The 26,552-nt window shown below is 49.7% G+C and overlaps 2 protein-coding genes across 2 annotated transcripts; one reads left to right on the forward strand and one right to left on the reverse strand.

Moving 5' to 3' along the window:
- Positions 1-10,331: 10,331 nt before the first annotated feature.
- On the forward strand, positions 10,332-26,364 carry LOC131205399 (septin-7). The gene is given in 14 exon segments (XM_058197478.1): positions 10,332-10,649; positions 11,418-11,534; positions 11,636-12,360; positions 12,438-12,690; positions 12,784-12,976; positions 13,054-13,216; positions 13,441-13,485; positions 13,865-14,030; positions 14,116-14,249; positions 16,171-16,175; positions 22,574-22,617; positions 25,739-25,851; positions 25,923-26,016; positions 26,087-26,364. Coding segments are annotated over 14 exon segments (2,490 nt in total). The 3' UTR covers positions 26,207-26,364.
- Positions 23,105-26,391, reverse strand: LOC131205400 (uncharacterized). The gene is made up of 7 exons (XM_058197479.1): positions 26,226-26,391; positions 24,943-25,096; positions 24,193-24,884; positions 24,006-24,107; positions 23,796-23,915; positions 23,647-23,729; positions 23,105-23,580 (listed from the first exon to the last, which is right to left on the reverse strand). Exons 2-7 carry the CDS (start codon positions 25,093-25,095, stop codon positions 23,447-23,449), a joined length of 1,284 nt encoding a protein of 427 aa, XP_058053462.1. The 5' UTR covers position 25,096; positions 26,226-26,391; the 3' UTR covers positions 23,105-23,446.
- Positions 26,392-26,552: the final 161 nt, after the last annotated feature.

Consider the following 26,552-nt stretch of genomic DNA (forward strand, 5'->3'; position numbering starts at 1 on the left):
TTGGCATAAGGTGTAACCCGCGATACACAGAGAAAGAGAGAGAGAGAGAAGGAACACACGGGTGGCCGCGCCCGCCAGGTGTATCCAATTTCGTTCCAAAACAGCGAGTCAGGGTGAACGAAGCCGTTGACGGGAAGGACAAACATATGATGCCGCGTCGTTGTCATCGTACGCGGTCTTAAGAAATGAGTTTATATAAAGCGGCGAACGTTTTCTGAAGGGGTTGCCGCTTGCACCTGTGCGATGGGGTGCTGGACAAGCTTTCAGGGTGAGACCAAACCGACCGAATTCAGGGCGGTCGGTCGGTTAGGTTTCAAACGCTGATTTTGCCACGGTGACGTCACGCGCGCCACCGACCCGATCGCGCTCGACCGCGAAGCAACAAACGACGCTTCGGGGCTTCGGTTTCGTTTCAGTTTTACTTGATCACTTCAACAGTGTAGATCGCGTTCGCGCGTCTTGCCGACGAAACTCACCGTGTGTTTTGCGTTGCGTGTGCGTTGAAGGTGCGTTTGGTGACGCCCCGGTTTGCGGTGTCGGCGGCCTTCGAACCAGCGGCTTCCGACGTGAGGACGATGTAGTTAAACGCGATAAATTGCGTTTATCTGGCACTCTGTGAGGCGTGAGCGCGATCGCACGAGACGTGAGCTCGCGAGTGAGCAAATTATCTCATCACGGTCCGCATCCTTCTCACTACGCCGGCAACGCGTGGATTCTCAGAGTGTGCGATCGGTCCGACGGGTCAGAAACTGGACGGCGCGCATAAGTACGAAGTAATTGGTTTCAAAATCGGCCCGGTGGCACAATCCGTTCCGAAAGCAACGCCAGGCCGCCTTCTGACGACCCCCTGGTGATGATGAGCACATCGTTCTGGAACTCGCATCACACGAGAGCGAGCGCGTCCCGCCGTCCCATCCAATTAAGGATTGTTTTTATGCTTCCATGCGCGCGCGCGTGAAGAAGTGCTTACTCTGGACGTTCTTGCGGTGGAGAGAACGCTGTATGGACGCGATCGCTCCCCGATTGCGGCCACCAGCGAGCCTGTCGCCTTGATCGCCCGAGGCACGCCAGCGTGTACTTGGAACCCCTCTTACAGTCTGCTTGAAGTGATTGAAATATATTTTACGCTAAATTAGCTTTCCGCTATTTGCTGATCCTCCTTACCCCTTTGTCTTCCCTCTCGGTACGCAGTTCTGTTCCCCCGTTCTGTTCCATTGAACCGTGTACGTGTGCGCGTGTGTCTGTGCGGTGATTTAGTTGCCCTTTGGATGTTGGTTCTCCAGCGGAGATAAAGAAACCCTGCGCAGGGGCCGGCGGCGGCAAGACCAAACCTCGGTTGGTGGTTAAGTGATTTAAGGCTGTAAGGCCTGCCCGGTTCGTGCCCGACGCAAAAAAAACGGCGAAAGAATTCTTCCCATCCGGCCGCGCAATAAGTCTGGAGCAGAGAGAGCGTACAGGACGACGGCCGCCAACATGACTACCAAAGCGGAAAATAAGATCACCCTGAAGATCGAAACCGCTAAAAATAACATTATGAAATCCCGTAAGTATCCCGTCGCCGTGTCGTCGTCAACCCGTCGTCCCGGGCGGGGGCCCTACACGACCCCCGGTGAAATGCACCGCAATTCCACCCCCCGTGCACCGGTTTTCCATGGCTCGATTTCGATTTCTTTGTTTCGCGATCGCACGCGATGAACGCCCGAAGACAAATTGCAAACGACAATCGGGCCAACATCAGGAATTTTAAACGATATTAATATTCGCCAGATGCGCGATCGGGCCGTCGAACCTGAAATAGCCCAACAAGGGGCGACATGTCGCAATGGTCCCAAAACCGGTCAAAAACCCTCAGCGATCTCCGAACAAGTAGATGAATGATTCACAACGGTTTGATTGGAATTAAAACTGATTTATTGTCAAAAATCAGCATAAGCGGGGCCGGGGCCGGCCCAACGCGGACAAGCGCATTAGCAAATTAAACCACATCGCCATCTCCTACCATGACGGCGCGTAAATTAGTTGCTCTCGGCTCACTCGTCTGACGGGCTCGATCGGGCTCCGTCTTTCTAAGGCTCTGTCCCGGGCTATTTCTTCTTCATGCCGTGCAGCCCGTGCCCGTTAACTAGCCCCGGATTCGTTGATGATTGTTTATCAGAAGGGCCGCGGTGAAGAAAAAAAAACGCCAATCCAACGCACAGAGCGAGGCGAAAATGGCGCTACATCGGCGCGTTGTTTACAAACGGGGCGCCCGCCTAACGGGCTGTGAAAAGTGGTGTGGTCGGCGAGATCGGCGGCTGGAGAAACTCGGTTTCACTCGGACACACCGTTCGCGAGTTTCTCTGCTGATTTTTTGATGTAATTTTAACAAAACGATCTAATCTAAATTACTTTCTCCAACGCCTTCCTCCAGCCACGGAGGAACTGGAGGCACGATTTCTTCAACAACCTTCCGGGGCCGGGCCGAATTTTCCCCCAAAAACCCCGAGAGGTGTTGAGCACCAGCAGCAAACACGTGACGCCAACTTCCGCGAGTTTCTCTGGCTCGTACCACCAATGAGGAAGGCGTGATGCTGCGCCCCGACAGACCCGGGCCTCCTCCTCCGGTCGCTGGGGTTCGGTGGTGGAAAATCTAATATGCGGGCGTTACGAAAAGGAAGAAAAGTGAGCCCCGGGTCTCGAGGCAGAGCGGCAGATTTTACTTCCGTGGCAGTTGCACCATCATCTTCTGAAAAATCGAAACGAAATTCCAATCCGTTACACGTGTCCGGTGGCAGCCCAATCGATGGACCTCTCGATCGCGAGACTGTTTGGTCTGACGACGATGGGGTGTAGCACCTGAAAAAACACCCATCAGTCATCGCGGCCAGTTGGGCGGAAGACTAACAAGAACACCGGGTCCCTAGGGACTTGTTGTTTACTTGACTGTCGATCGTGGTCGGGATCGTGACGCCCGATCTGGTTAGAGCTTCTTGATCGTGTTCCCCAGCACATCGTTAGGGCCACCGATATCGAAGTAAGGCTTGGAAACCCCCGCCGCATTCTAATCTATTTCTTTTCTTTCCACTTTCCGGTTCGTTCCACGTGTTCCCGCCCGGTCGTGCGGTTCGGCGTGACTAATATGGCTGAATCTCAATTTTAAAATATGACGCGTGTACTCGTTTGTCGTCAACGACGTATCAATTTCGCAACACGCAAATCGCGTTCCCATGCCGTCGGGCCTGGGCCTGGGCCACCCTTCTGCCATTCTGCCATCGTAGCGGTAAGTATCAGCTTTTTGCTCCCTAGCTCGAAACGAAACAATCCGTAGGTGCTGCCAGTAAATAAAGGCCCGCCACTAGCCAGCCAGCCATTATCGGGTTCTGTACCAGCCCGCCCTCTGGGCACATGAAATGCATACTGACCACCCGGGGGGGCGCGATTGCATCACTCACACCCGGCATAGAGGGCGGGTGTACATAGAGGGCCGTCCCTGGCGTGGTAAAAAGGGTTTTTTTCCATTTCGGTGACGTAGCTTCGAGGCAACGCGCAACGATGATAATGTGCGCGCATCATCACGAAATCATGTTGCTACCTTCATGCCTGGCCCCGTCAGGGTTGGCCGCAGCGAGAGTGCATAAGAAGTGATTCCGATGCGGCCCCGCGGACGAATGATTCTCGCTGGTACAAACGACACGACTTTCAACGACCCAAAACGGAGGGATGGTGTAACCGAAAAGCGGTTGCATCGCGGGCTCCGTTTTGTGGGCCGCGTTACCAAAAGTCACTGGACCACGGTGGCACGATGGCCCCGAAGGGCGGTCGGGCGGGCGGCAAACAGAATTTGGTAAACCCCTCGAGCCTCGAGTCACGTCACGTGGCGTATCCTTTTAATTGGGCTGTGGCGCTTGATCGCTTTAAATTATTTATCAACACGCTTGGAACAACGAAACACAACTCATAAGACAATCCTTTCACTTATCACCGATGAAACGTCTGTTGAATTTTTCATTTCGAAAGCCACCGAGGCGCGTGCTGCCCAGCCAGCTTGCTAGCCAGGTTGATCAATCTAGCTACACTTCCTGCCCGTGGCCCCCGCGGGCGGGTGCTGCACTGCATAAAATGTTTACACATTATGGAGCGTGTGCCTCATAGATATGCTTGCACTCCGTCTTTTCCACAGTGCCGGTCAGCCGGAAAGATTTGTCGATCTCCGCGCTCGTCCGCGGCTCGATTGCTGCGCCATCGCACGACATTCCTTACGGATTCGGTGATCGGGGTCACTTACCAGCCGGGCTGCCCAATCAGTGAATCGATCAATTTATTGAGCACTCAACGACGAGCCGAGGTGCTTGCGAAAGTCATGTGCCATATTGCGCGTTCCGTGGCGCGTTAGAGCTCGGAAGAGGATTTAGAGTAGAGTGCGTGCCGTGCGCAAGTGCGCAAGCGGAAGAGAACCCACGGACAGTATAAAATTCTGCCTTTTCGGTGGCCAGGGTTTCTATTGCCGCATAACTTTGCTTGAGCTTTCGTGCCCGTCAACAATGGTGCAAACAAACTAAAACCGTTAGCGCGACGGTGGGACATGTCCGTCATACTTAAGGAATTCGATTTTCCATGGCCTTCTTGGCCAACTGTCAGGTATCGGTGGGGGAAAGGAAGACATGAGAATATGTACGTGCTGTCGGCGGGTTGGGAATTATGCTTCACAATGGGCGAAGGCGTTCGATCGGTTGGGTCAGTAGTTAACAGTTATTCGCGTACTACGGGGACACACCCGGTTGGCCTGATTAACCAAATAAGTGTCGGCGCGAGTGTAGTGCTTCTTCGTCCGATCACTAAACTCGATTCCGTGGGAGACCCACTTAACCTAATCCATCGCTAGTCACGGGGTGCACCGAGGGGCCAACTCCCTCACCCCGAAAGTGTTCCTCAGTAACCCACCCACCCAATTTAACGGCTATTTTGGCAGCGTTTTTATTCATTCGCTGAAACTGAATTTTGCACGGTCGTCTCGCTGAAATATCGTTTAAACGTAACGTATCGAAAGCGCACGATTAGGAAATGCCGAAACGGCGAGAAATGCGAAGAAAGATTCGAAAAGCCGTGTGTGGTTATGTCAGTCATATGGCGGCGGCCTCGGTGCGCATCAGATAAACGAGCGAACGGTATGAGGAAGACCGATTGGTGCGGGAAGTATAGCTCGGAACGGAAAGTCTTCACAGATTATCTAAGGCAGATTCGGCACACGGGATTGGTGGCAAATAAAAGCAGCCGGTATCGCACAGGTGCTGGACCGTGTCCCGCGTAGTTCGCGGCAAGGGGTTATTCACGCACTTTCTCCGCGATCTGTTAGCTGGGTGAGGTGGTGGATTTTATGAATTTTCATTACGAAGCGAAAGTGGTACTAACCTGCGTTTCCGCACGTCACCGCGAAGATGTGTTGTGATTTGTTTCCAAAGCGAGACACTAACGCAAGCATTAGTAATGAAAGCATTAGTAATGTTTTATTATCATAAAACATAATGCCGGAAACCGGTTCAATTTAACTGCTGCAATGCGCGTAGAACAGTTTTCTGAAGGTTGTCACCCGCTTTCAAACAACTGTGCTACACTCGGGCACTCGAGACGCACTATACTTGCTATCCCTTTCCCGTTCGTTAGTCACAACAACGCTTCAAACGCTACAAACGCTTCGGCCGAAAACCAGAGACCGGGAACGCAGAGTAAAAACTCAAGCGGAATTCGAGTTCGAAGATTCGAGCTCGAATCAACTCCGAATTGGAGTGGTGCAGTTTCGATGGTGTAGTTTGTTGTTTTGCACGCTGATTTGTGATTTGTGATTTGCTAGTCCTGCGATAGTGCTCCGAGTTTTTCATTGTAAGAAGCGAAACTAACCGTCTGCCCCGTAGTGTGATTGGCAAAAAGACGGTTTGCGTGCAGTGCCTTTACTGCAGAGTTCTCTCCTCCTTGCTGGCTCCGTGCCGCGGTGCCTGTGCCATTGTCGCGGGGATGGTGTGTGCGCAGTTGCAGTGAATATTGTTTACATCAACCGTGATCCGGATCCGTGTAATTTCCAACGGTGTGAAGCTTTTGCGACGGAAAGAAGACTTTCCGGGCGCACGGAGCATGTTTCGCGGGGATCAATTAGTAACAGACGGAGGGGCCAACGGTGCATCGTGATCTTCTTCCTGTTCTTTACACCGTTCCTGGAATCAGCAACAGCATCACGGTCTCTTTGTATTGGCACACCGTGGCGGGAAAGAGACGGGCACAAGCAAGGATTGGGCAGGATTGAAAGAGGGAGCTGCGACAAACCGGACCCACCGCGAACACACACATGTGCTCCCGGCGTCACTTACCATTGGCCAGGACAATTGGAAAAGCACGCCGCCTGGAACACGAATTATACTTCGACAGAACGGCCATTCGTGGACCTATTGCGAAAGGCGCTAGGAAGTGCTTGTTCAGAAAAGGATCTTTTTTCACTTCCCACAAAGCCCTCGGGCATCGGACGCTTCCAGCAACATTGTCCCTGCACACAAACACACGCATGTAACCTGCTGGATCTGCTCGAATCCGCCCGGAGCGTTGTATTGGTATCCTGTTGTTATGCTGCGTGCCATATATCAGCATAGTCCGGGTTTGCAAAAAAGGAAAGATCTTCGCAACAGGATTTTGCGGCAGAGTTTCAGCTTCGCTCGCATATCCATCGAAGCACCCAATGCTCGGCTTGTGGCGTTTTCGAGAGTCGTCGTCGTCGTTTGAGGGTGACATCTGTTCACTGTTCACGGGACCGACCGGCAGGAGGGAAAAGCTTTTATCTTAATTGTGCGTCCTGTTTATGTGTGCTCGTGTGGTTAGGGAACGGAACCAAGCGGGGAGAGTGCGGTGAGGTGTAAAGCCAACACCCTTTCGTGGGGCGCAGTGAAGGGACAATGGTGATAAAGAACAATAAAGTGTTTTGTGGTGACTGCTTCGAAAAGAACAACAGAGAATTAAAGTGTCCCCAGCGAGTGTGCAGGATCGGGGAAGCCTCGAATGGTCCGCAAGGCCCGCAAGGTTGTGTGCGTGAGCGTCGAACCTGATCTGTGTCCTATCAGAAAATGACTCATTCACACGATTATCCTGCGCATCCTGTTGCCGATTGCTGAACGCCTTCTGAGGTTTACAATCGACCTAACGGGCCATAGTTTTCGAACGAATAACTTTTCTATGATTTGAAAGAAGGCAAGGACAATGATTGCTGAGACTGTACCCGTTGATGATAATATTGGTCGAGCGAAGCGGTTCGGATCCGCAACCAGCTTCATTGACACATCTTGTAATGGAACGGAATGGGGCCCCACTTGAGCGATAAGAAAACGACTGACGAAAGCGTGTGGACAACGTGTTATCTCGACAGGGCAAACCGACAGCACTTGCTTGCGGGGCTGCGTAAACCCGTTGCCCCAATGGAGACCGCATAAATCCGCCTTCTGCCCCATGGTCCGGCTGCCCAATGATGATGGGCACGAAAATTGAAACCGACAGCGACTTTCGTGAAACGAAAAGATGTTAACTTTTTTACGACCTGCGGCCGGTCGGTGGCCGTATTGATTACACAACAGTATCAAGGAGGAGCGTGGACCCCCGAAAATAATGCCAACCGCAACGGGAAGACGAGTATCACGTTCATCGATTTTGTTGTTGGCTTCGGCTTCGCTCTTGGCGGTGCTGGGTGTTTTTCCCGCGGTCCACTTCACGAGAACCACTCGGACGATCTTGAGTCAACGGGCCGGGCTAACCTCTTGGAACACACTGTAGGGCTCATGAGTCACCCGCCACATTCCTCCGTAGTAGTATGAGTAGCACGCAACGCTCGGTAGAATTTGCGGTCAATTGAATCTGATTCCAATTCCGATATTTTTCCCTCGCACTCGCGGGCGGCTAACTAGGCATTCAGTGCCCATACTGTGCCCTCGGGTCGGCCTCGATCGTTAATGGGATGCACATTTGCGAATCATTAGGCGCGCTCCGTTCTCGTTGGAAGAAAAAGAGGCATTCAAACAGCCTCCTTGGATTGCTTAACAATCCACACTCGACAGTAGCGGTTTCTCTAGAAACCTGACCTACTGAGAAACACTTACTGTGTTTTTCAGGTGGCTACTAGTGGCTTTCCAACGCACCCTGGCGGCAGCTTATCAGGTTAGTTTCGCGCATTACTACGCCGTTATTAATCGTGCGTACGTGCCAGACTGGTCACCCGATGGACCGAAGAAAGCTACCGGAAGCTGTCTTTTAAGGCGAAGAACCCCAAAAGAACCGGGTAAGGCTGGGGCCCCTAGCATAAACACTGTTTGTACAAACACGTAGCCGACCGTCCGGCGACGGTTATTGTTTCGCGGCGTTTGCTTCCAGGGCCCCCCCGCGGTGAGTGTCTTCAACCTTCGGCCGGCCGTGTGGCCGTCGACCATTTCTGGTCTCAACCCCTTCTTAGCACGCCAAGCCCGTTCTTCGTAAGTGCCCCATGCCCCAATCCAACTAAATGCAGTCAGCATTTCTATGCCTCGTTTTTTTCTCGCCTCTTTCGTAAACGTTACATTCCCTTCCGCGATGCCACGGTTGATTTCCTGTGTCCTCTGTGCCGTGCCGCGTGTGCCACTCGCGAACAAACGAGAGGGAGGGGCGTGGGGAGGGCCAGTTATTGCTTATGCGGCAACAACACGCATTTTTTAAAGGAGAATCGTTCTCATTGCGTGGCCGACGAAAGAGAAAAAAAATCACGATCATGTGTTCCAGGAAAGCGGCCGCCGCAGGGCTCCTCTCCATTCCCGCTGCTGGGTTTGAATGCTATGCTGCGCGCTGCAATGACAGCATGTTTATTTGTCCTCCTCCGGAGCCGAAAGCCCTTCCGCTGGCTGCCCGAGGGGCGCCCGAGATGCTGCTTGGCTCTGTTTATAATTACTCTCACAGAACGTCTCGTGTGGACGTCTGTTTTACGTTTGTCTTCTTGGGCCACGCTGGGGCCATGCGACCCCCACGCCCCGTTCTGAACGCGCCGCTGCATTGTGTCCGATCTTGATGATCATACATCGTGCGCCGTGACGCGATCTTCACGCCACACGGAAGATCTCTGCTTCTGGTTTGTGCTCTGCCCACAAAGCGCATTTATTGTATCCGGTTGCTTCGGAAAATAAAACTCGAAGGGCTTCGGGGGGTTGCCGCCTATCGGGAGCAGTTTTCGGTATGCGACGATTAAAAACCCGAGCCTGACAGCCTTTCGTCGTGTGCCATATTGATGCGCTGCATAACGGCAGCCCGAGGCGAATGAATGCATCTTGTGTGCATTCACCAGTCTTATTGTGGTGCGCCACGAATCGTGAGACGTCCCAATGGTCAAACGATCATAAATGGTCTCTGCCTCTCTGCCGAGACGAGTCCATGTTGCGGAATGATGCTATGTAGTGGCGGTTCTGTTACGCACAGGTTCCTCTCGGTGCGTGCTCATCGGGTTATGAATATCAATTAGTGTGGTCGTCATTAGTCTGAGTGCTGCTGCCGAGAACGGGTCCGGTGTTCGCAGTCCTGTAGCGCACTAAATATTCAATGCGGTTTAGGTGAGGAGCGTTACCCCCGAACGAACACGAACGATTGTTTCTAATTTCGCCGTAAAAGGGTGGATGGTTGGCTAGGGCCCCCTCCCAAACCGGAGGGTTGAGTGCAGTCACAGTGCCCATGCAAAACAGGCATGCGTTCATAAATATTAATAATGGATGCGCACACACAAGGAGAGGGCATATTGACCCAGTCGGGCGGTCGCTTCATAGGTAGAGGGTGGCCACACATCACCGTCCGTTGAGTGGGCGTGCAGTTTAACAGACGATTTATTTCAATTAAGGCTCCCATAAATTAAGGGACCCGCAAATCCTGTAAAGTGTCCTGCGTATTGAGCGATCGCTCTATCGCGACAGCACACGCGCGCGATCGATGAAACGGGGTCAATTGATTTCACGCACACGGGAGAAAAAGGATGTTGCCAATCACCGGGACCAGCGGGCGATGAGGAAGTGGCCGGTCAATCTCGTTGAGCAACAAGATTGATCGCACACTTCACGATCGCAGCACTTTGTGTATCACTGTGTTCCTGTCACTTGTTTTACAGCAAGCTTTTGTAGTGCCATAAGAACCACCATTTTTGCCATTGAGCGAGAGAGAGATAGCTAGTTCTCCGGTGTGGAAAGTGCGCGCAAACATCCTTTTATCGGTTCGGAAGAAGAGCCTCAGAAAGAACAGGAGACCGAGTGCAGCTGTGCGCGATCGATCCCCATCCTAGTGCTTCTGGGCAGTGACACCGGAAAAAATAGTATGAGAATATGAGTGCGTCCACACCACCAACGCAACAGTCAGCCGCTGCCGGTGGCCCCCCGGTGCCGCCGGTGAAACCGATCCTCTCGTCGCCCGGTGCCTATATGGCCAACTTTCAGCCAGCCAGTGGGGGTGCCCCGGTCGCCACCGCGACGCCACCGACGATCACGGCCGGCATCCATGGGACCAACAAAACGCACGAAAAGCCCACGATAGCCGCCCGGCCGATACCGCCTCCGAAGTTGCCAAACTATTCGTCCTCGTTCAACAAGATCGATCGCGATCGCAACGAGTTCACCAAGATGGACAAGGCGGAAAGGGAAAAGGTTAGCTGTCTGTCTGCTGTGTGTCTGTCTGTCTGTATTACGCGCGTTCGATTTGGATGTTCGATTTGTGGCCGGGAATTGACCCGGGGATGGACGCGCGCGATGGTGTGCCTCTACCGCCTTCGCGGTTAATTGACCATTTTGCAGCCAATTAAAACGTAAACATGAAATTAGTACTAACAAGATTAACCAACCGACCAGGGAGGAGGCAGACAGACCCCGGCCGCGGATCATTATTGTAGTTTATTTCGATGGGGCGATAATTTAATCAGCAAACCAACGTGCCTGAGCGAACGTGCTGCCATAAGGAGCCAATCTGCCTGCCGGGGGTTGGTTCGCCAAATTAGAGTTCCCGTTAGGCAAAACAAGTCCGGAATGTTGTGTTGAGATGGGTGTGTGATGGGCATACGCGGTTCAGCGAAATTCAACGCACCGTTTGGCTTTGCTTTTATGGACCTACTTTCGGTTGGAGAATGTGGCCGACTCTTGACAACGTGAAGCGCACTAACTCCATTCAACTAATTATCCGTGTTTGCATTTTTACAAAACCAACCGCAATTATTTAACCGCGGTTCAAAAAGTGTCCTCCGGGGCACGGCCTCCATGCGGCAAATCCGGGTCGGTCCGTTACTGTTAGCGGATCATTTGCATTCGAGGAATAAATATTCCCAACATGCACACTCTTACACCATTCCAACTGGGCACGAATGAACCGTAACTTGTCCTTTCTAATTCCTTTGCTTGCAACTATACTCTTGCTCGTTTCAGTTGGCAACGAAGCGCGAAATGTTTTTCAAATCGGAAAGCAATAGCCCGTCGGGACCGCCACCGAACCCGCCGGTGGCAGGGCTGAACAATCTCAACCTGGCTAACAACAATGTGATCGTGAGTAGTGCGCGCTGTGTGCTTTTGTCGCCTTTCTGACACATCAGGACCACCCCACCTCGCTCATCTCTCTAAAACTCATCTTCGTCCTCTCGCCCCAGCATAACAACAACGCATCGCATCTAAACAACGCCTCGAACGCCGCGGGCAACGAAAAGCACAACAGTGGCAGTGCCGTCAGCGGCGGCGGCGGTGGCATTAACAACACCTCGCAGGCCACTACTACCACTAACACCAGCTCATCATCGTCGTCGTCGATTGGCGCAATGGTCTCTAATCACAGTACTACTAACAACAATCACAGCAGCTTAAACGGAGCGGCGGTCACGAACGGCGGTGGCGTGAACGGACTGGCCACCAGTATGAACAGTATTTCGCTGAAGGAGAAACGGGACGCGCTGCTGAACCACCACGCTGACGGTTCGGCGAACGGGCTCGGACACCACCATCACCCGGAGACGGGCAAGCTGGCGAACGAGCGCCACGAGAAGGAGAAGCCGGTGGTCAAGTCGAAGCCGAAGGAACTGGACGGTTACGTGGGCTTCGCGAACCTACCGAACCAGGTGTACCGGAAGGCGGTCAAGAAGGGTTTCGAGCTAACGCTGATGGTGGTCGGCGAGTCGGGACTCGGCAAGTCGACCCTCATCAACTCCATGTTCCTCTCGGACATTTACCACGCCGATCAGCACCCGGGACCGTCGCAGCGCATCAAGAAAACGGTCGCCGTCGAGAGCACCAAGGTGCTGCTGAAAGAGAACGGTGTGAACCTCACGCTGACCGTCGTCGATACGCCCGGGTTCGGGGATGCCGTGGACAACAGCAATTGGTACGGTCCAGGGAGGGTCACTACATTGTGTCACAGTTCATGCATTGCTTGCTATTGTTTTTTTATCGTCCCCGTAGCTGGATACCGATCGTGGACTTTGTGGAGTCCAAGTACGAGGAGTATTTGACGGCCGAATCGCGCGTCCACCGGATCGCCATTCCCGATACGCGTGTGCACGTGTGTCTGTACTTTATCGCCCCATCCGGGCACGGGCTGAAACCGTTGGACATCGAGTTTATGCAGCGGCTGTGCGATAAGGTCAACATCATACCGGTCGTCGCAAAAGCGGACACACTTACTCCGGAGGAAATCACACTCTTCAAGAAGCAGGTACGCGTACGCGGCGAGCCCGTCGCGCCGAGCCATGTCAAGTGGTGCACCATTAATCACACTTAATCTGTGTGCCTTTCGTTTTGGGGACAGATTCTCAATGAAATCGCACAGAACAAGATTAAGATTTATGATTTCCCTGACCCGCTGGATGAGGAAGAGGACGCCAAAGTGCTGCGGCAGCTACGCAGCCGCGTACCGTTTGCGGTTGTCGGGGCCAATGCCATCATCGAGATCGATGGCCGCAAAGTGCGTGGACGGCGCTATCCCTGGGGTATCGCTGAAGGTACGTCCATTCTTTTTGGGGCGTGATGGCGTGTCCGTGAGCTGACCGTAACTATTGTCTGGGTGTTTGCATTTTAGTTGAAAACTTGGAACACTGCGATTTCATCGCCCTGCGCAACATGGTCATCCGGACGAACCTGCAGGATCTGAAGGATGTAACGAACAACGTGCACTACGAAAACTATCGCTGCCGAAAGCTGGCAGGGCTTGGCAATGATGGGAAGGCCAAACTAAGCAATAAGTAAGTGTTCCGTTCCCGTTGCGCTAGAGTTTTGTAGGCTTCTCTGATACACGGTGCGGATCGATCGCTCTTTCTAGTGGGGCATTGGCTTAATGTTTCTGTTCTATTTTTATTACTTTCATTTTTGTAACACTTCCTGTGCACACCTTCACCTTCACTGCGGCTCTCCCGGGTAACACTAAATCCATATTCATTTCTCACCCCGAACATCATCATTCACTCAGCTTATGCAATATTGGATCTGCTAACACAAACGGTACCACCGGATGGTAAGTGTGTTCACTTTCAACCAATAAACCAAACCAAAACCATGTGGTCGAGGGTAGTATTGGGTACTTTGGCTTAGAGCTCGTCGAGAAGATGAAACCTAACCCAAACTAAAGTGTGCTGCGGTTGGTGGTGGTGATGTAGTCGAGTTCCGTCAGAGCTGACAATCCTTCCCTAAAGTAACGAACGGAACGTGCCATTACAAAATTCACGCGCTTGCATGCAGCTCGTTGCACCTATTTTGCTTTGCTCGTTCATCAGCTCGAAATTTAGCTGCCTAGAAGATGTAAAACGTAATCATGTGAAGTTTGCTGATCCCTGATCCCATTGAGCGAGATCTTTTGCCGGTGTGCTTTAATGTGTCTGTTGATCGCCCCACAGGAACCCGCTGGCTCAGATGGAAGAAGAGAAGCGAGAGCACGAGTCGAAGATGAAAAAGATGGAAGCCGAAATGGAGCAGGTGTTCGAGATGAAGGTGAAGGAGAAGAAGCAAAAGCTCAAGGACTCCGAAGCGGAGCTCACCAGGCGCCATGAGGAGAGAAAGAAGGTGGGCAGACTAAGACAGGCGGGCGGCGGGCCCGCCACCATCGTGTGTGGGCACCCTTTAAACACGCGCCTTCTCTATGTTTTAGGCACTCGAGCTCCAGATCCGTGAGCTGGACGATCGCCGGAAGGCGTTCGAGCACGAGAAGGCCGATTGGGAGCAACAGAATGGAGTCACCCTGGACGAACTGCGCCGCAAGAGCCTGGAGGCGAACAGTAAAGAGTGAGTGTTTTTTTGCACCTTTTGGTACCATCGTCTCTCTACGTCTCCCTCCGATGATCTCTCTATCTCTTTACTTTCTCCACTTATTACTTTGTATTGTTGTTACGATTTTCGGTAATTTTGTATTTTGGACCTTCATTTTTCTGTGTGCAATATGTTTGTTTTGTTTTCAAGTTTTAATTTGTCCGCCGATTTTTTCAATCTCTTCATCACCTGGCTGGGGTTCATACGATCAAACATATGGGGTCGATCAATTCGTCGTTCCAACATGGCTGCTGCTGCTGTTGGGTGCTTGACCGTACTTTTGTGGGGCCACAGGGTCGCGTATTCGGTTTCCGCATCCCACAGAAGATGTGGTGCCGAAGAGAGTACACTTTCGAACAACACAACGCGCATCCACCTGCTGAGGCGCCACCAATGCTTTGCCGGTGTTGTCGTAACTTTCTGTTTGCTTCCTTCCCAAAGTGCGCCTTTTGTTTTTGTGTTTTGGAATGTGATACTTTTTCCGGATGTGTTGTTGTCACTTGCGCTGTTATTGTCACTTGCGTTGTCGTTTGCGTGTGTGGATCTATCTATTTTTTGTACGGTGCCGCTTGTTTTGGACTCTTTTTGTTGTGTTGTGTCGTGATCTCGTTTTTGTCCATATCTCTCTCGCTTCGCTCTGAACTTTCAGTTTCTCTATAAACGCCTTTTCATAGTTCTTCTCTTGCCCTGGGAGGAATGACTGATTTTCATTACCCAACACTGCTCCAATATCGCCTCTGTAGTCCGGTAAACTGTAAACAAATCTGCGCTAAATCATCGACATGAAGCTCTTGACTGTTTGGATTATTTTTTTTTGGTTTGTTTCTTTTTACGTTAAATTTATGGCTTTATTGCAATGAGTTTGTTTTTTAAGCATTGCTAGTTTTACGTTCGTGTTATATTTTCGGTTCCTTTGTGTTAGTTTCATTTAAACTCTGCCACCGCCGCCAACCACCTTCAAAGATCGATATTTATTTCGTTGTTTTTTCTTCTTCTTCTTTTTCCCTCTTGTTTACCAACCTTTTGCTCAACAAACGTAAATCAACAAACAAACTCTAAATTGCAATACGAAAATACAAATTAAATGGAAAAACAAACAACCAATACAACACGCCCCTAAATGGTAAAAACCCGTTGTGTGCTCTCTCTCTCTATCTCTCTGTCTCTCTCTGGACACATCGTTCTTTAAACCACAAAAACACTGAAATCGATAAAACAAGGAAAAGAAATTTTTGTGTGAGTAACCTGACCGGCTGTACTTTGCCTTCGTTTTTCTGTAAACTAATATAAAACCGCCGACATAGATTTTTTGTCACTCACCTTTTTCGTCTTTCGCCCCGTCATTCACAATGGCAAACAATCTGGGGAAGGGATGGCTTCATTGGCTCTGCCCATTCTCATCTACACAAACCGCACAGATTACGCACACACGAAGCAACTTGCGGCAGGCTTTTTGTTTGGTACCAAATCAAAGTTAAAAATCTAACGAGGCGCAAACAGTTGCAGGCTAATAGAGCCATGACCAAGTAGCAATTGGGCCTTGTCCGGTTTTCGTACCATACTCTACTAATCCGGCACCAGCTAATGTCGCATGCAAGCGGTTTCCTTCCTGTCACAAGCCCGAAAGCTCTGCCAGGTTGAGTGTGCTCATTAGGCCACAAATCTTGATTAATCACACCACCGACTCACCGATCAGAATCGTTATAAATAACACCACGCCCGACACGCATCAACATTGGAGCTTCTTTTGTATAGCCTTTGTGTGCACCTTTGAACTGGAGCATTCGTGGCAAATGATCTGAAGAACCGATCACGGTGCTGTGTGTAATAACGGCTGTGTCCACCTTCCCCCCCATTTAAGAGCACGACGGTGTCACGATTGTGCACCGTGTGACAGTACGCGTAGCTTCCAAGTCTTCGTCTCCGTGTGTATCAATAGAACTGTGTCTGTCTGTGTCTGCTGCTGCTGCGGCTGCCGTACGACTGATGTAAAAACAAATGCCCCAATGCTTTCCAGGACCGCGTCTCTTGCATCAAGAAGTTCCGATGAGTCGAAGGGCAGGCGGGTGTTTGGATCGTTGCTGCGCCGGCACACTAGCTTCGGAGCGCCCGACGCCACCGTCCGTGCTGCCGGCGTTGTGGGCGCTACCGGTTCGACCGCCACTCTCCACAATACCGCTCTAAACAGTAACAACAACAGCACGGTGGTGACCCCCAGCTCGCAAGATCACAATAACGAATCATAAACCGCGCGCGCGATGCAAAAGCTCAACTACAATGCTCTCATAATAATGCTCACGGTTCCAAGGGCGGGCCATAACAAATACTCACCACCATCACCATGTACAACCCCACCAACCCTACAATCTGTCATCACCCGAACCGCAACCACTACTAAGTACTAAACTCACAATATCTACTACCTTATTGCACCACTCACCAAACGCGCTCTGTATAACTCTAACTTCTAACTGTTCGCGCTCGGCTTAGGGCAATTATTGATTGTTCGAAAACTGAACGAAGAACCCATAGGAAAAAAACACAAGAAAGTGCAGAACATAACCAGCAAATGTTTTAGAGTGCGCTCTGGTGCTTTTTGGGAAACTTTCGACAAGCCTCTCTCTCTTTCTCATCCCTCGGTCTCGGAACTAACACTAACGGCGTGTCAAATAAATGAAAAACGGTCCCTTTTCGCATGCACCATGACCCCGTAGCTTGTTTTTTAGTACAAACGAGGCGCGCACAATGTATTCTCAGAGAGCGAGCCCACAAATTGTAAACAGAATTCAGATATCGGCAGACATATATATATATTAGTCATGTGTAGGGTATTACTACTTCGCTTACTCATCACAAAGCGGTTTACATTAGTTTAAGATTTCAATTAAGGACTCCTCGCGAGCGCGTCTCAAGGCTTCAGATAGACTTTCTCCTACGTACCAGGCATAATGGTGTACTTTTTGATATTATTTTACACGACGACGACGCGCGTTCTCCTTTTTATGTGTGTCCCACATTCATTCGCCATTCATACCGTTCTTAGCATACTCACAGCCTACTCTCCTATGCTTACAACTCGGCTGGCGCATTCGCCAGTGGCCACGGGTCAGGATATTCGTTACATCGTAGTAGTCAGGCAAAATTTGAAACCAAAAATTATAGCGCACCCTGCGTTCGGAGGAGAGAAGAAAGGGAAAATTTATAACCGATTTCGTATATCGAAAAACAACAACGTCGTAACAGAGAACCAGCACATATGCAAGTTTGAAACAAAAAAGTATAATAAATGACAAGGATTATGATGATGATGGGTGCTAGCAGCATGTTCATCACACACCACACCTCTATATGAATCTCCGGATCTGGAAAGATACCTCTACTGTGACCTACTGATGTGTTGATGTTATTGGCTTTTTCTTTCACTTTTGTATCTCCATGCCTGTGTCTCGGTGTCATAATCGGCTCTCACAAAACTACTGCACCCTTTTCATTTCGTGGGACCGAACCGGGGCTCTCGTCTCTGTCTCTGTGTGGTGGAACCGTGTTTAATCGTGTTTCTCTGAGGTATTAATGATTTTGAACTTAACCCTTTCATTCCTTCACAAATCCTCGTTACTAAAATCCTTTGTACCTTACATCGTATTAACGTAATTTCTGTGGCATTTGGTTGTATCTAGCAATTGCACTAATTTCGCAACATCTATTTCGATCCTGTTAGTGTGACTGGGAACACTCATTTCCCCTAACCAATCTCGCGTTCGTTGGTTGCTTCGATTGTGCGAGCTGCCGATTGCTGGATGCAACCAACTGTCATTCCGCTTTCGTCATCCATTTGGGCATTTCATTTTGTGTCGCGCATGTTTAACCGGTAGCCAACCATCTTTAAATGACCACACATAGTCTTTCCGTTGTCGGTTTGTTTCGTTTGATTTCTCATACTTTTAGCGCATGATTTTTAGTTTACCTGCAACGCGATCAACTTGGAATCGATGCTTTTTCTTTAAAATACGCTTCCCCCACCAAGTAATGGCGCGTGCAATCCGAGTCGCGTGTTGAGTGTACTGTGTGCGATATATATATATCCGAGTTTTACTATCATTTTTAGTATACGATTCGATGGAAAGAAAGGAACACCTTTTCCCAGCAGTGTGCCGAAGAAAACCTCCATTGATACTGGTAGTTGGTAGCGCCTCACTCAAGCTCACTGGTCTTCACGCGTATCCTTTGCCCACTTTTTGCTGCGTACTATTGGCCGTAGTTAGTCCGAAGGTTGTCTGTTTTCTTTCCTGGTAGTAAGCTTTCGTTCTGCTTCTCTCTGTTGTGGTCTTTGTTGCTCTCTCGTTTGTTTTCCGTTTCATTTCGTATCTCGCTAGGTTATGTTCATTGTACTTTTCGTACTTAAGAACTGTCCCATGTTTCAACCTTAACGTTTTTCCCCGTATGCTCCTATCAACGCTCACTACTTTCAGAACTGTGGACGGCAAAGATAAAGGTAAGAAAAAGAAGGGCCTGTTCTAGAGTTTCGGACACCGTTAAAGTGTGGCGTGAGCCGATGGCGGGAAAGTGTGCGTGCGTCTGCGACACTCTCTCTCTCTGCTGGCCGGTCCGCCGGGGAATTATGATCCGGATACATTGAGTGCGAGTGGCCTAGAGACAGAAAACTGCACTCTACCCTATGCCGGGGGGTAGCCAACCAGCCAGCGATACGCAGCCATTGCAGTTATATGGAGTCGCACGGGGAAGGCCTGTAAGAGAACTGGCCGTCACCGCGCCCGCACACTTTTACTGCTGTTACTCCCGCTCTGTCGCTACACCTCAAACGGAGCAAAAATTGTAAAGTTAAACACACTACACACACTTTATAGATCGATTAAAGTGCTCATGAACTTTCCTCACACACCGCACCGCGTCGATCACCGATCATCGATATGATCATGTGACGAAGCACCAGCGCAGCATCGTTACCCCCTACTTATAACGATCGTTTATCGTGGCGCCTAAATCATTGTATTCCTGGTGTGAGTGTTTGTATTAACAGTAAGCTGGAGGCACAGAAAGGATATCGGAAAAGGATCGGGCCCACCGTGGCTGCCTCTTTCCTCCGTCATACGTAATGCTCCCGAGAAAAACAAATCATAAAATTACAAGCCATGTTAATGTGTGTGTGCGAGCAAAACAACAAAACGTGACGGTTTCCGGAAACGTACACTAAACTCAAAATTATGGCCCACCGCTTCCATGTTGTCGGATTGGTTGAGTCCCTTTTTTGTGTGTACTACAAACAACGATGAAGTAATAGTTCAACAAAAACGCAAGCGCACACCACCACCACCAACAACAACAACAACTCTGCTAACGGATATAAATGCCATATATTAGTATTTAAAGTGTATTGTATATTTATTGCATCGTTTGTTTTTAAGATAAAATGGCTTATTTTTATATGACGAAGAACACGAAACAGTGGCGTGGTAGACAACCGTTTTGTAAATCTTACTTTTTTCCTTTTGTCGTGTGTATACACGCAAACGAGACGAGAGACCGTGCGGACATTGATAGGCAGAATTGAACACAGTTGCACAAAGAGACGAGAGACGAGAGCTGCTAGAGCTTGGAACGGCGAAAACGCGGGTAAAACACAAAACTAAGTGCAGCTAACCACAAAAACACACGTTTTTCAAGATACTTGGAATGTTTGAAGAGAGATTTATTTATGAGATTAACGGAATGTGACCAACATACGCTGTTGGAGTTGTGGCACTAAACAATGGAATGATTTATGCACCTCTCGAACGCAATGCAACAACGAAGAAACAACATGTTAGAACAATCGTCTTCGCTCAATTCGACAAAACACACAAGACACGTTCCTCGGCGATTGGAAGCGATTTAAAAATATATAAAATAATGAAATAATATACTTATAGAGTGCAACATATAAAACAGGAAGCAATTGATAACAGCAAACTAAAAACATCAAGAAGCAACGGCGATAAGATTTCACGACTTTTCTCTTTTTGATAATTAGAATGAGCAATTGTCACGCCCAGCGCCGCCCCGTTCGGCTGGTACACGGCCTACTACTGTTGTTTCGCGCACAGTGCAAGTACCCCGTTTACAAGCAGGGCTAACTAGGATCAAGAAGGTTTAGATAGAAAGGTAGAAAGGGATCTTGGAATTAACCGTAAGAGAGCGACCACCGAGACATACCCGGGCGGGTGCATTGAGTTACACAGCCTACTTTCTAGAGAGAGTACAACAAACAACGAATGATAGAAAGGGGCCCTTCCCGACCAGAGAGTCACCGTCGGAGCACGACACACCGGGGCGACGTCAGATGATATTTTCCGTACGTGTGGAAAGTATGCATTTCATTTCGACGTCCGTCGCGATCGATTGGACGCACATGGCGAACGTTGGGCGTGGTGGCGAAGAATAAATCCTTTTTAAAATATTCCAGCACCCATCTCTGCGCACTCGCGCGTACTGCGACACCGGCCCAGTTCCCTCTTAGAGCCTTCCGGTGGCCCACATTATTTGTAGAGAAAGAGAAGGGGGTAGAGAGAGAGAGAGAATGGTGTGTGCAAACCAATAGAGCCGCAAAAGAAAAGGTGTATTTTCTGCTTTCCGAGAGCGCATAGTTAAACCAAAGGCCCTTAAGGTCGCCAAATGATGATGGCTTTTAAAAGTTTAATATCCAATCAAGTCTGTACAAAACGAAATATAAATTTGAACTCTCAACACTCTCCGAACAGAACAACCACCCTCACACATCAAATAAAACTCTTAAAGCATTCGCGTCCCACGTTCTGATAGCACGTTCTATATAGCAAAAGAAAGATTAGGTGAAATGATGATGATGAGAGCGACAGGGATACAATCATTTATTCCCCGTGGACCACCGGAGCCCTGGGTGTCCTGTAGAGAAACAGTTAAGATCAATTTACTATTAACGGTACCGTAAAAGACACAACACTCTTGGTAGAGTAGAAGGCGCGGGCAAACGTTTGCCGTCGTCGCGCACATATAGGAGCGTCGTTTTTAATCGTTTATATAAGCGCAACAGGTAAAAACGCGAGGACAACAATTGAAACCGTGTGTCACACACGTGAGACTGATTATGAAGCTCATTTTGCTCAAAATGTCTCACTGCTGCTAGCTGCTTGTGCTTGTGCTTGTTTGGCTTGCTTAAGTTTTGTTTATTGAGCGAAAACTGCAGCGCGTAGAAAAAAGTCCGATCAGTCCGATATCAGGAGGGCGCGCGCGTTATCACGCGGCTTTAAGATTTCTTATCGACAAGAATCGTGTTCAAAAAAGCGGAAAACGTGACCGAATTTCTTTGCCAATTGCGCGCACACTCTCATTCGCTACGCGCGCTTTGCGTTACACGCGATCGATCAAACGATCAATCTTTTCAGTGTGTATGTGTCCCTAGGCTCTCTTTCGCACCCTCGCTCTCTCGCTCTCAGTTTATTACCTTTTTTCCTAAAACATAAAATGCTTATTATACTGTAGTCATATAAAGAGGAAAACTATAAACACCTACCAAAATAAGCAGAGTGAAATATTGGAATAGAGCTGGTGGTGATGGGGTTGGCTGACGCGTGTGGTGTGTCACAAGAGTCTCATGGCCTGTGCGGGGTCGGAACAGAGAAAAGAGCGGTGCAGCGCAACACGTGTTGTTCGATGGGCAGAGGATAACACGGCATGAGACCAACGATTTATGCGCACCTATGCTTTGTGTTGTGAGAACAGGATTAAACAAAAATTATTAAACAAGACGGGAATTATGCTTAAGAAAAGGCTGTGTTTGACGATCAACTTTATTGCCGAAAGCTTTGGAAGTATCTGGAAATCCGAAACCGAAGAAGCAACTCCCTCTGCAACATGCATTATCGTAAACTTTCTTGTCTTCGCGTCGCGATAACACTTGTTTGAGTCGTCGTTTCCAAATCCACCAGGCATTCAAGGTGGGCGACAGACGGGAGAGCTTATGCTGCTCCACCACCGACGATAAAACAATCGGCGGACCTGTTGGTACGCGTAAACCGATTTTGCGCGGCGTTCTGGGGGGCGTTTCGTAGCCCTAGCCTCTCGGGCAGTTTCTTTTTATCGCAGTCGGTACGTAGCTGTCGGTTGGCCATAGGCGAACGATATCTTTGGACGGCCTTCGGAAATGGCGGCCTACGTTGTGATTCCAGTGATTGTGCTGACGATTGTTGCCATTTGGTTGCTCGTGGTAAGGAAGACCAGGAAGCGATCTAACGATCAGCTGGGCCAGCCAGAGTGATCGCAAGAAGGAACCAGGCGTGCGACAACGGGATAGGTTTTCTTTCAACGGGCTGTGTGTCTGTGAGTCAGAGAGTAATTTTTGCTAGCGGTTCCGGGCGCGGTGCGGATGTTCTTCTTATCGGAAGTTAAGCCACAGTGTCTCGCGCAACATGTCATCGAATTGGATAAAACCGAACGGGGAAGAACCGCTATCACCGGTCGCACGCGTGTGTTCCCGACGGCGGCGAGCTGTTACTTGAAATGACTATAAACTTTTACTTCACAGTATCTGTACGACAAACGGTTTAAGAAGCAACTGAGTACAATGCAACATACGACCCAAGCGGCGGGTATGTATATGGCTGTGCGTGGATAAAAGCGAATCATTTGGGTGCAGCAAATGATACGGGTACGGGTTTTACGCATTTGATTAGCTTGCCGCCGGCAGCAGCAGCAACAAGAACGTATAGTGTACACAATTTCCAACACCGATGCGAATGCCAACGGGAATAACACTACCACCATTCAAATTGGTCCCGACGGACACGTTAGGCCTCCTCAGTATGGGTACACGAATCAGAATTTGGTTGTTGTCTCTTCGGCGGTACCCAAGGGTATGTTTCGCTGTTGCTGGGGCTTTTTCAGAGAGAAAAAAACAGTTTACCAACTAACCCATTTTACAGATCTGCCACCTTCCTACGAGCAAGTGACCGGTAATCGCGACCCGATTGCAACCAACAATGGCACGCAATCGTAATAAATCTCAGAGACAAATGGACGAAACGAAAATACTATCGGTTACAGGTGGTAACTTCATTATAAATGCTCCAAAACATCTTCAAAAGCAGACTCTTTAATACAAATAACCAATCAACAACACCCGTTACACTAACAGAGCACATTCAGTTCGCGCTTCCACCGTTCAGGATCGCTTGTAGCGACGGTCCCTGGCGGCCGTACGGATCGTCGGGAAGAAAGAAGCAGTCTTTTACCCACGTGTAGCCAATCACGCGAGTGGCAATGATTTGCCGCCATGCTGGAATGTGAAGTAATTTTGTTGAATGAACACACCGCCGGTTCAGAGACAGCGCAAAAGGCTTACCGGGGCTTGCGTCAAGCAGATCGCGAAAGTTGTCGTTCGACACGATCGCTCCATCAAACTGTTCCGCCACGGAGAGTATCAATCTGCAAAAGAGAGTGAGTTTTCATTAGCTGCGAGCGTTGCGGCGACCATCCCGTGCGTACACGTACCGATCATCGTATGTCGAGGAACATTGGCCCGGAAGCGATTTGCTGGGCGCCAGGATCACTTCCCCGTTGTCGCGAAGCCGTTCCAACAGTGCCTGGTCAGTGCTCTGCGATTTCTTCAATCTACAAAACGTGCCAATCAGAAACGCCGTGCCAACTGTGGCTGTATTGGACGGATATTGGGAAGAGCGATAATGCCCGGACTGTACTTACTTGTATTGAGGCACAACGGCCAGTACCTCGTGGCCGAGTTTTTGGAAGTATTTTATACACAGGTGGAGCCCTTTTACGGAAAACATTTTGCCGTTCAAATGGCTAGAAGAAAGAAAGTAAAACCGGTCCCGGTTGGGTGTGAGTTTCGCCAGGGTTTTGAAGGTGATCGAACGATGCTTCTTCTTACCCATACGCAACGTTGTTGCCGTCTATCACAATCATTCTTTTTTTGGTCTTTTGGTCCACTGGCACTGTTTTAGGTTTCGCCTGTTTCACCTTGGCCTTGGTAGGTTTCGCTTTATGAGGCGGAGTGTGGGGCACCTTCGAGTGCCGCCCCACATCATACCCAAGAGGTATGCAGTCTAATGGTTTCTGACCGGGCGACTGAGGCAGTGGCATGTGCGCTTCAGAGTCAGAGTCATCGCTTAAATCGATCACTTCGGGTCCCTGGGTAGATGATGGAGTTTTGGCGGATGATGTGGGCCTCTCCTCGGCTCTAGTTGCCGCTCGGGGGGCTGCTGTCTCATTTACGCCCTTTTCAGAGAGGCACATACTTTCCAGAGTGCTATCCAGCACGATGACGCTTTCGTTTGCAGTTGTGTGTAGGTCACTCGACTCGCCTTCGTTCGGCCTGGTGCTGTACAGCGGTATCTCTTTCACGCGTATCCCAGGATTACGATCCTCGTAGAACAACGGAACTCCAGGATCAGCTTGGCCGGCGTTCGGTGATTGGATTTCGTTCGATTCATTCTCTTCATCCGAATCGTCGATCACGATGGTTGCACTCGTCGAAGCTACACTGCGTTTGGTTCTTCTTGGCTGATTTACCCAGCCGGTAGGAGATTGTTGTACGATACCGGGTTGTAAGTGGTGGTTCCACTGTGGGTGAAAATTTGTTAAAATTCCAGATACCCTGCTGGCGGTGGCCCCGTCTTACCTTATACTGGATGGTATTGGAATTTTTGAATCTACCCTTTAGTTTCGTTTTGTCCACCTTGAATTGACTAGCAGTGGCTACTCGCTCCGCGAACATCCGTTTCCTAGCCACGCTTTCTCTTTTTTGTTTCGTCATTTGTTTAGTGCGGCCCATGCTGTAGGCGGAGAGTTAAAAATTATAAAATGGTAAATAAAGTTTCTCTGAGACATTTCCGATACCAAGTGTCCACTTGTCGGAGATGTGGCTGCTAAAAATGCCAATCTAGTGCGCAGGCTCCGTTCGAAAGAGGTGAAGTCTTCCGTCACAGAACACGTAAAATCGATGACATTAGTCACAGGATTCGCGGTCCTGCTTCGATTGAACAGAGCGCACCGAAACGAAAGTATTTTGCGTGACTGACCCACCGAAAGCTGAGCGTGTGCCGCGCGGATCATGGAATCCATCTGGGAAAACATAAGCACGGCACTGGAGCTGTCGCCCGAAGTGTCGCAAAAGTGGCTTCGAAAGCTACGGACTCAGTACTCAGAGGGCCATCGGCATTATCACAACGAGTCGGAATTGATCCGTAGGAAAGTACCACATCTTACCGGAGCCAGTGTGTGCCTGCAGCTGGCTACACTTTTTCAGTACTACCATTTTGAGGCCGACAAAGACTGTGTGACCCAAAACTGTGCCGCCGTGGACGAGTTCTTTGTCGATGCCCAGTTGGATAATGTGAGATACATTGAAACGACGACCCGCCTTGAGGCTCCGTTGTGGTTGTTGTGTGACAAATTTGCATTGTTGCTGTTTTCAGAAAGCCCTCGAAGCCAATGTGAAACGATTGTTGGGTGATATGACGGCGGATGCGCACGATCTGCCGGAGGAAGATGTTCAATTTTTCCAAGATCTAGATTTGCTCGTGCTTGGGTAAGTAACCTAAGTCCCAGGTACGTGGACTCACTATTTTATTGGGACTGATCACACACATCTCACCGTAGAATACCGGCGGAAGAGTATCAAAAGTACACCGAACTGCTGCGCAACGAGTGCCCAGTGGCAGGCACTAGTTTCTACGATAAAATGCGACTGAAGGTATTAGGCTGGTTGCGGGGAACAGCCGGCTCAAAACAATGCATTAATTGTGTCCACACCGTTCTTGCAGCTGCTTCAAACGCTGAGCCGCATTCCGTGCATTTACTCGACGAAAGAGTTTAGTGAACGGTTCGAAACCCTGGCCAGGTGCAACATTGAGCAGGAAATAGGCGATCTACAGCGGAAGTAGATCCGCTCAACCAACTTACCTCCACAGAAAGTATTAAACTGTTTGCTGTGTTCACTTCGATCATGTATCGTGTGGTGTGTCTGTGTAAATGTTCTATAACAATGTTTAACGGGTCGAGTCACACGGATGTGTTTTCCGCCGAATAAACGATCGTATTAAACCGGAAAAACGCGGTTCTTGCCTACATTAAATTGAGAGTTTTTGCGCATTCGCCACTATTCGTTGGTTTCCCACACGGTACGAAATACGTAAACAAAGCAACGGCGGCGGCGGGAATGTCAAACACAGTTCAACAGTTGCCCGTCCAGGTGGCGCTTCAGTGGTGTGAATTTTAAACAAAATTTTC

Source organism: Anopheles bellator, chromosome 1 (genome assembly GCF_943735745.2).
Source record: "Anopheles bellator chromosome 1, idAnoBellAS_SP24_06.2, whole genome shotgun sequence".
Taxonomy (NCBI): domain Eukaryota; kingdom Metazoa; phylum Arthropoda; class Insecta; order Diptera; family Culicidae; genus Anopheles; species Anopheles bellator.

Bases quoted from the DNA above. Each gene is read 5' to 3' on its own strand.
- LOC131205400 (XM_058197479.1), bottom strand. From the start codon at position 25,095: ATGGGCCGCACTAAACAAATGACGAAACAAAAAAGAGAAAGCGTGGCT. The intron at 24,885-24,942 runs GTAAGACGGGGC...TTTCACCCACAG, and splicing joins CCAATACCATCCAGTATAAG to TGGAACCACCACTTACAACC. The intron at 23,916-24,005 runs GTAAGTACAGTC...CACGTTTTGTAG, and splicing joins GCCGTTGTGCCTCAATACAA to ATTGAAGAAATCGCAGAGCA.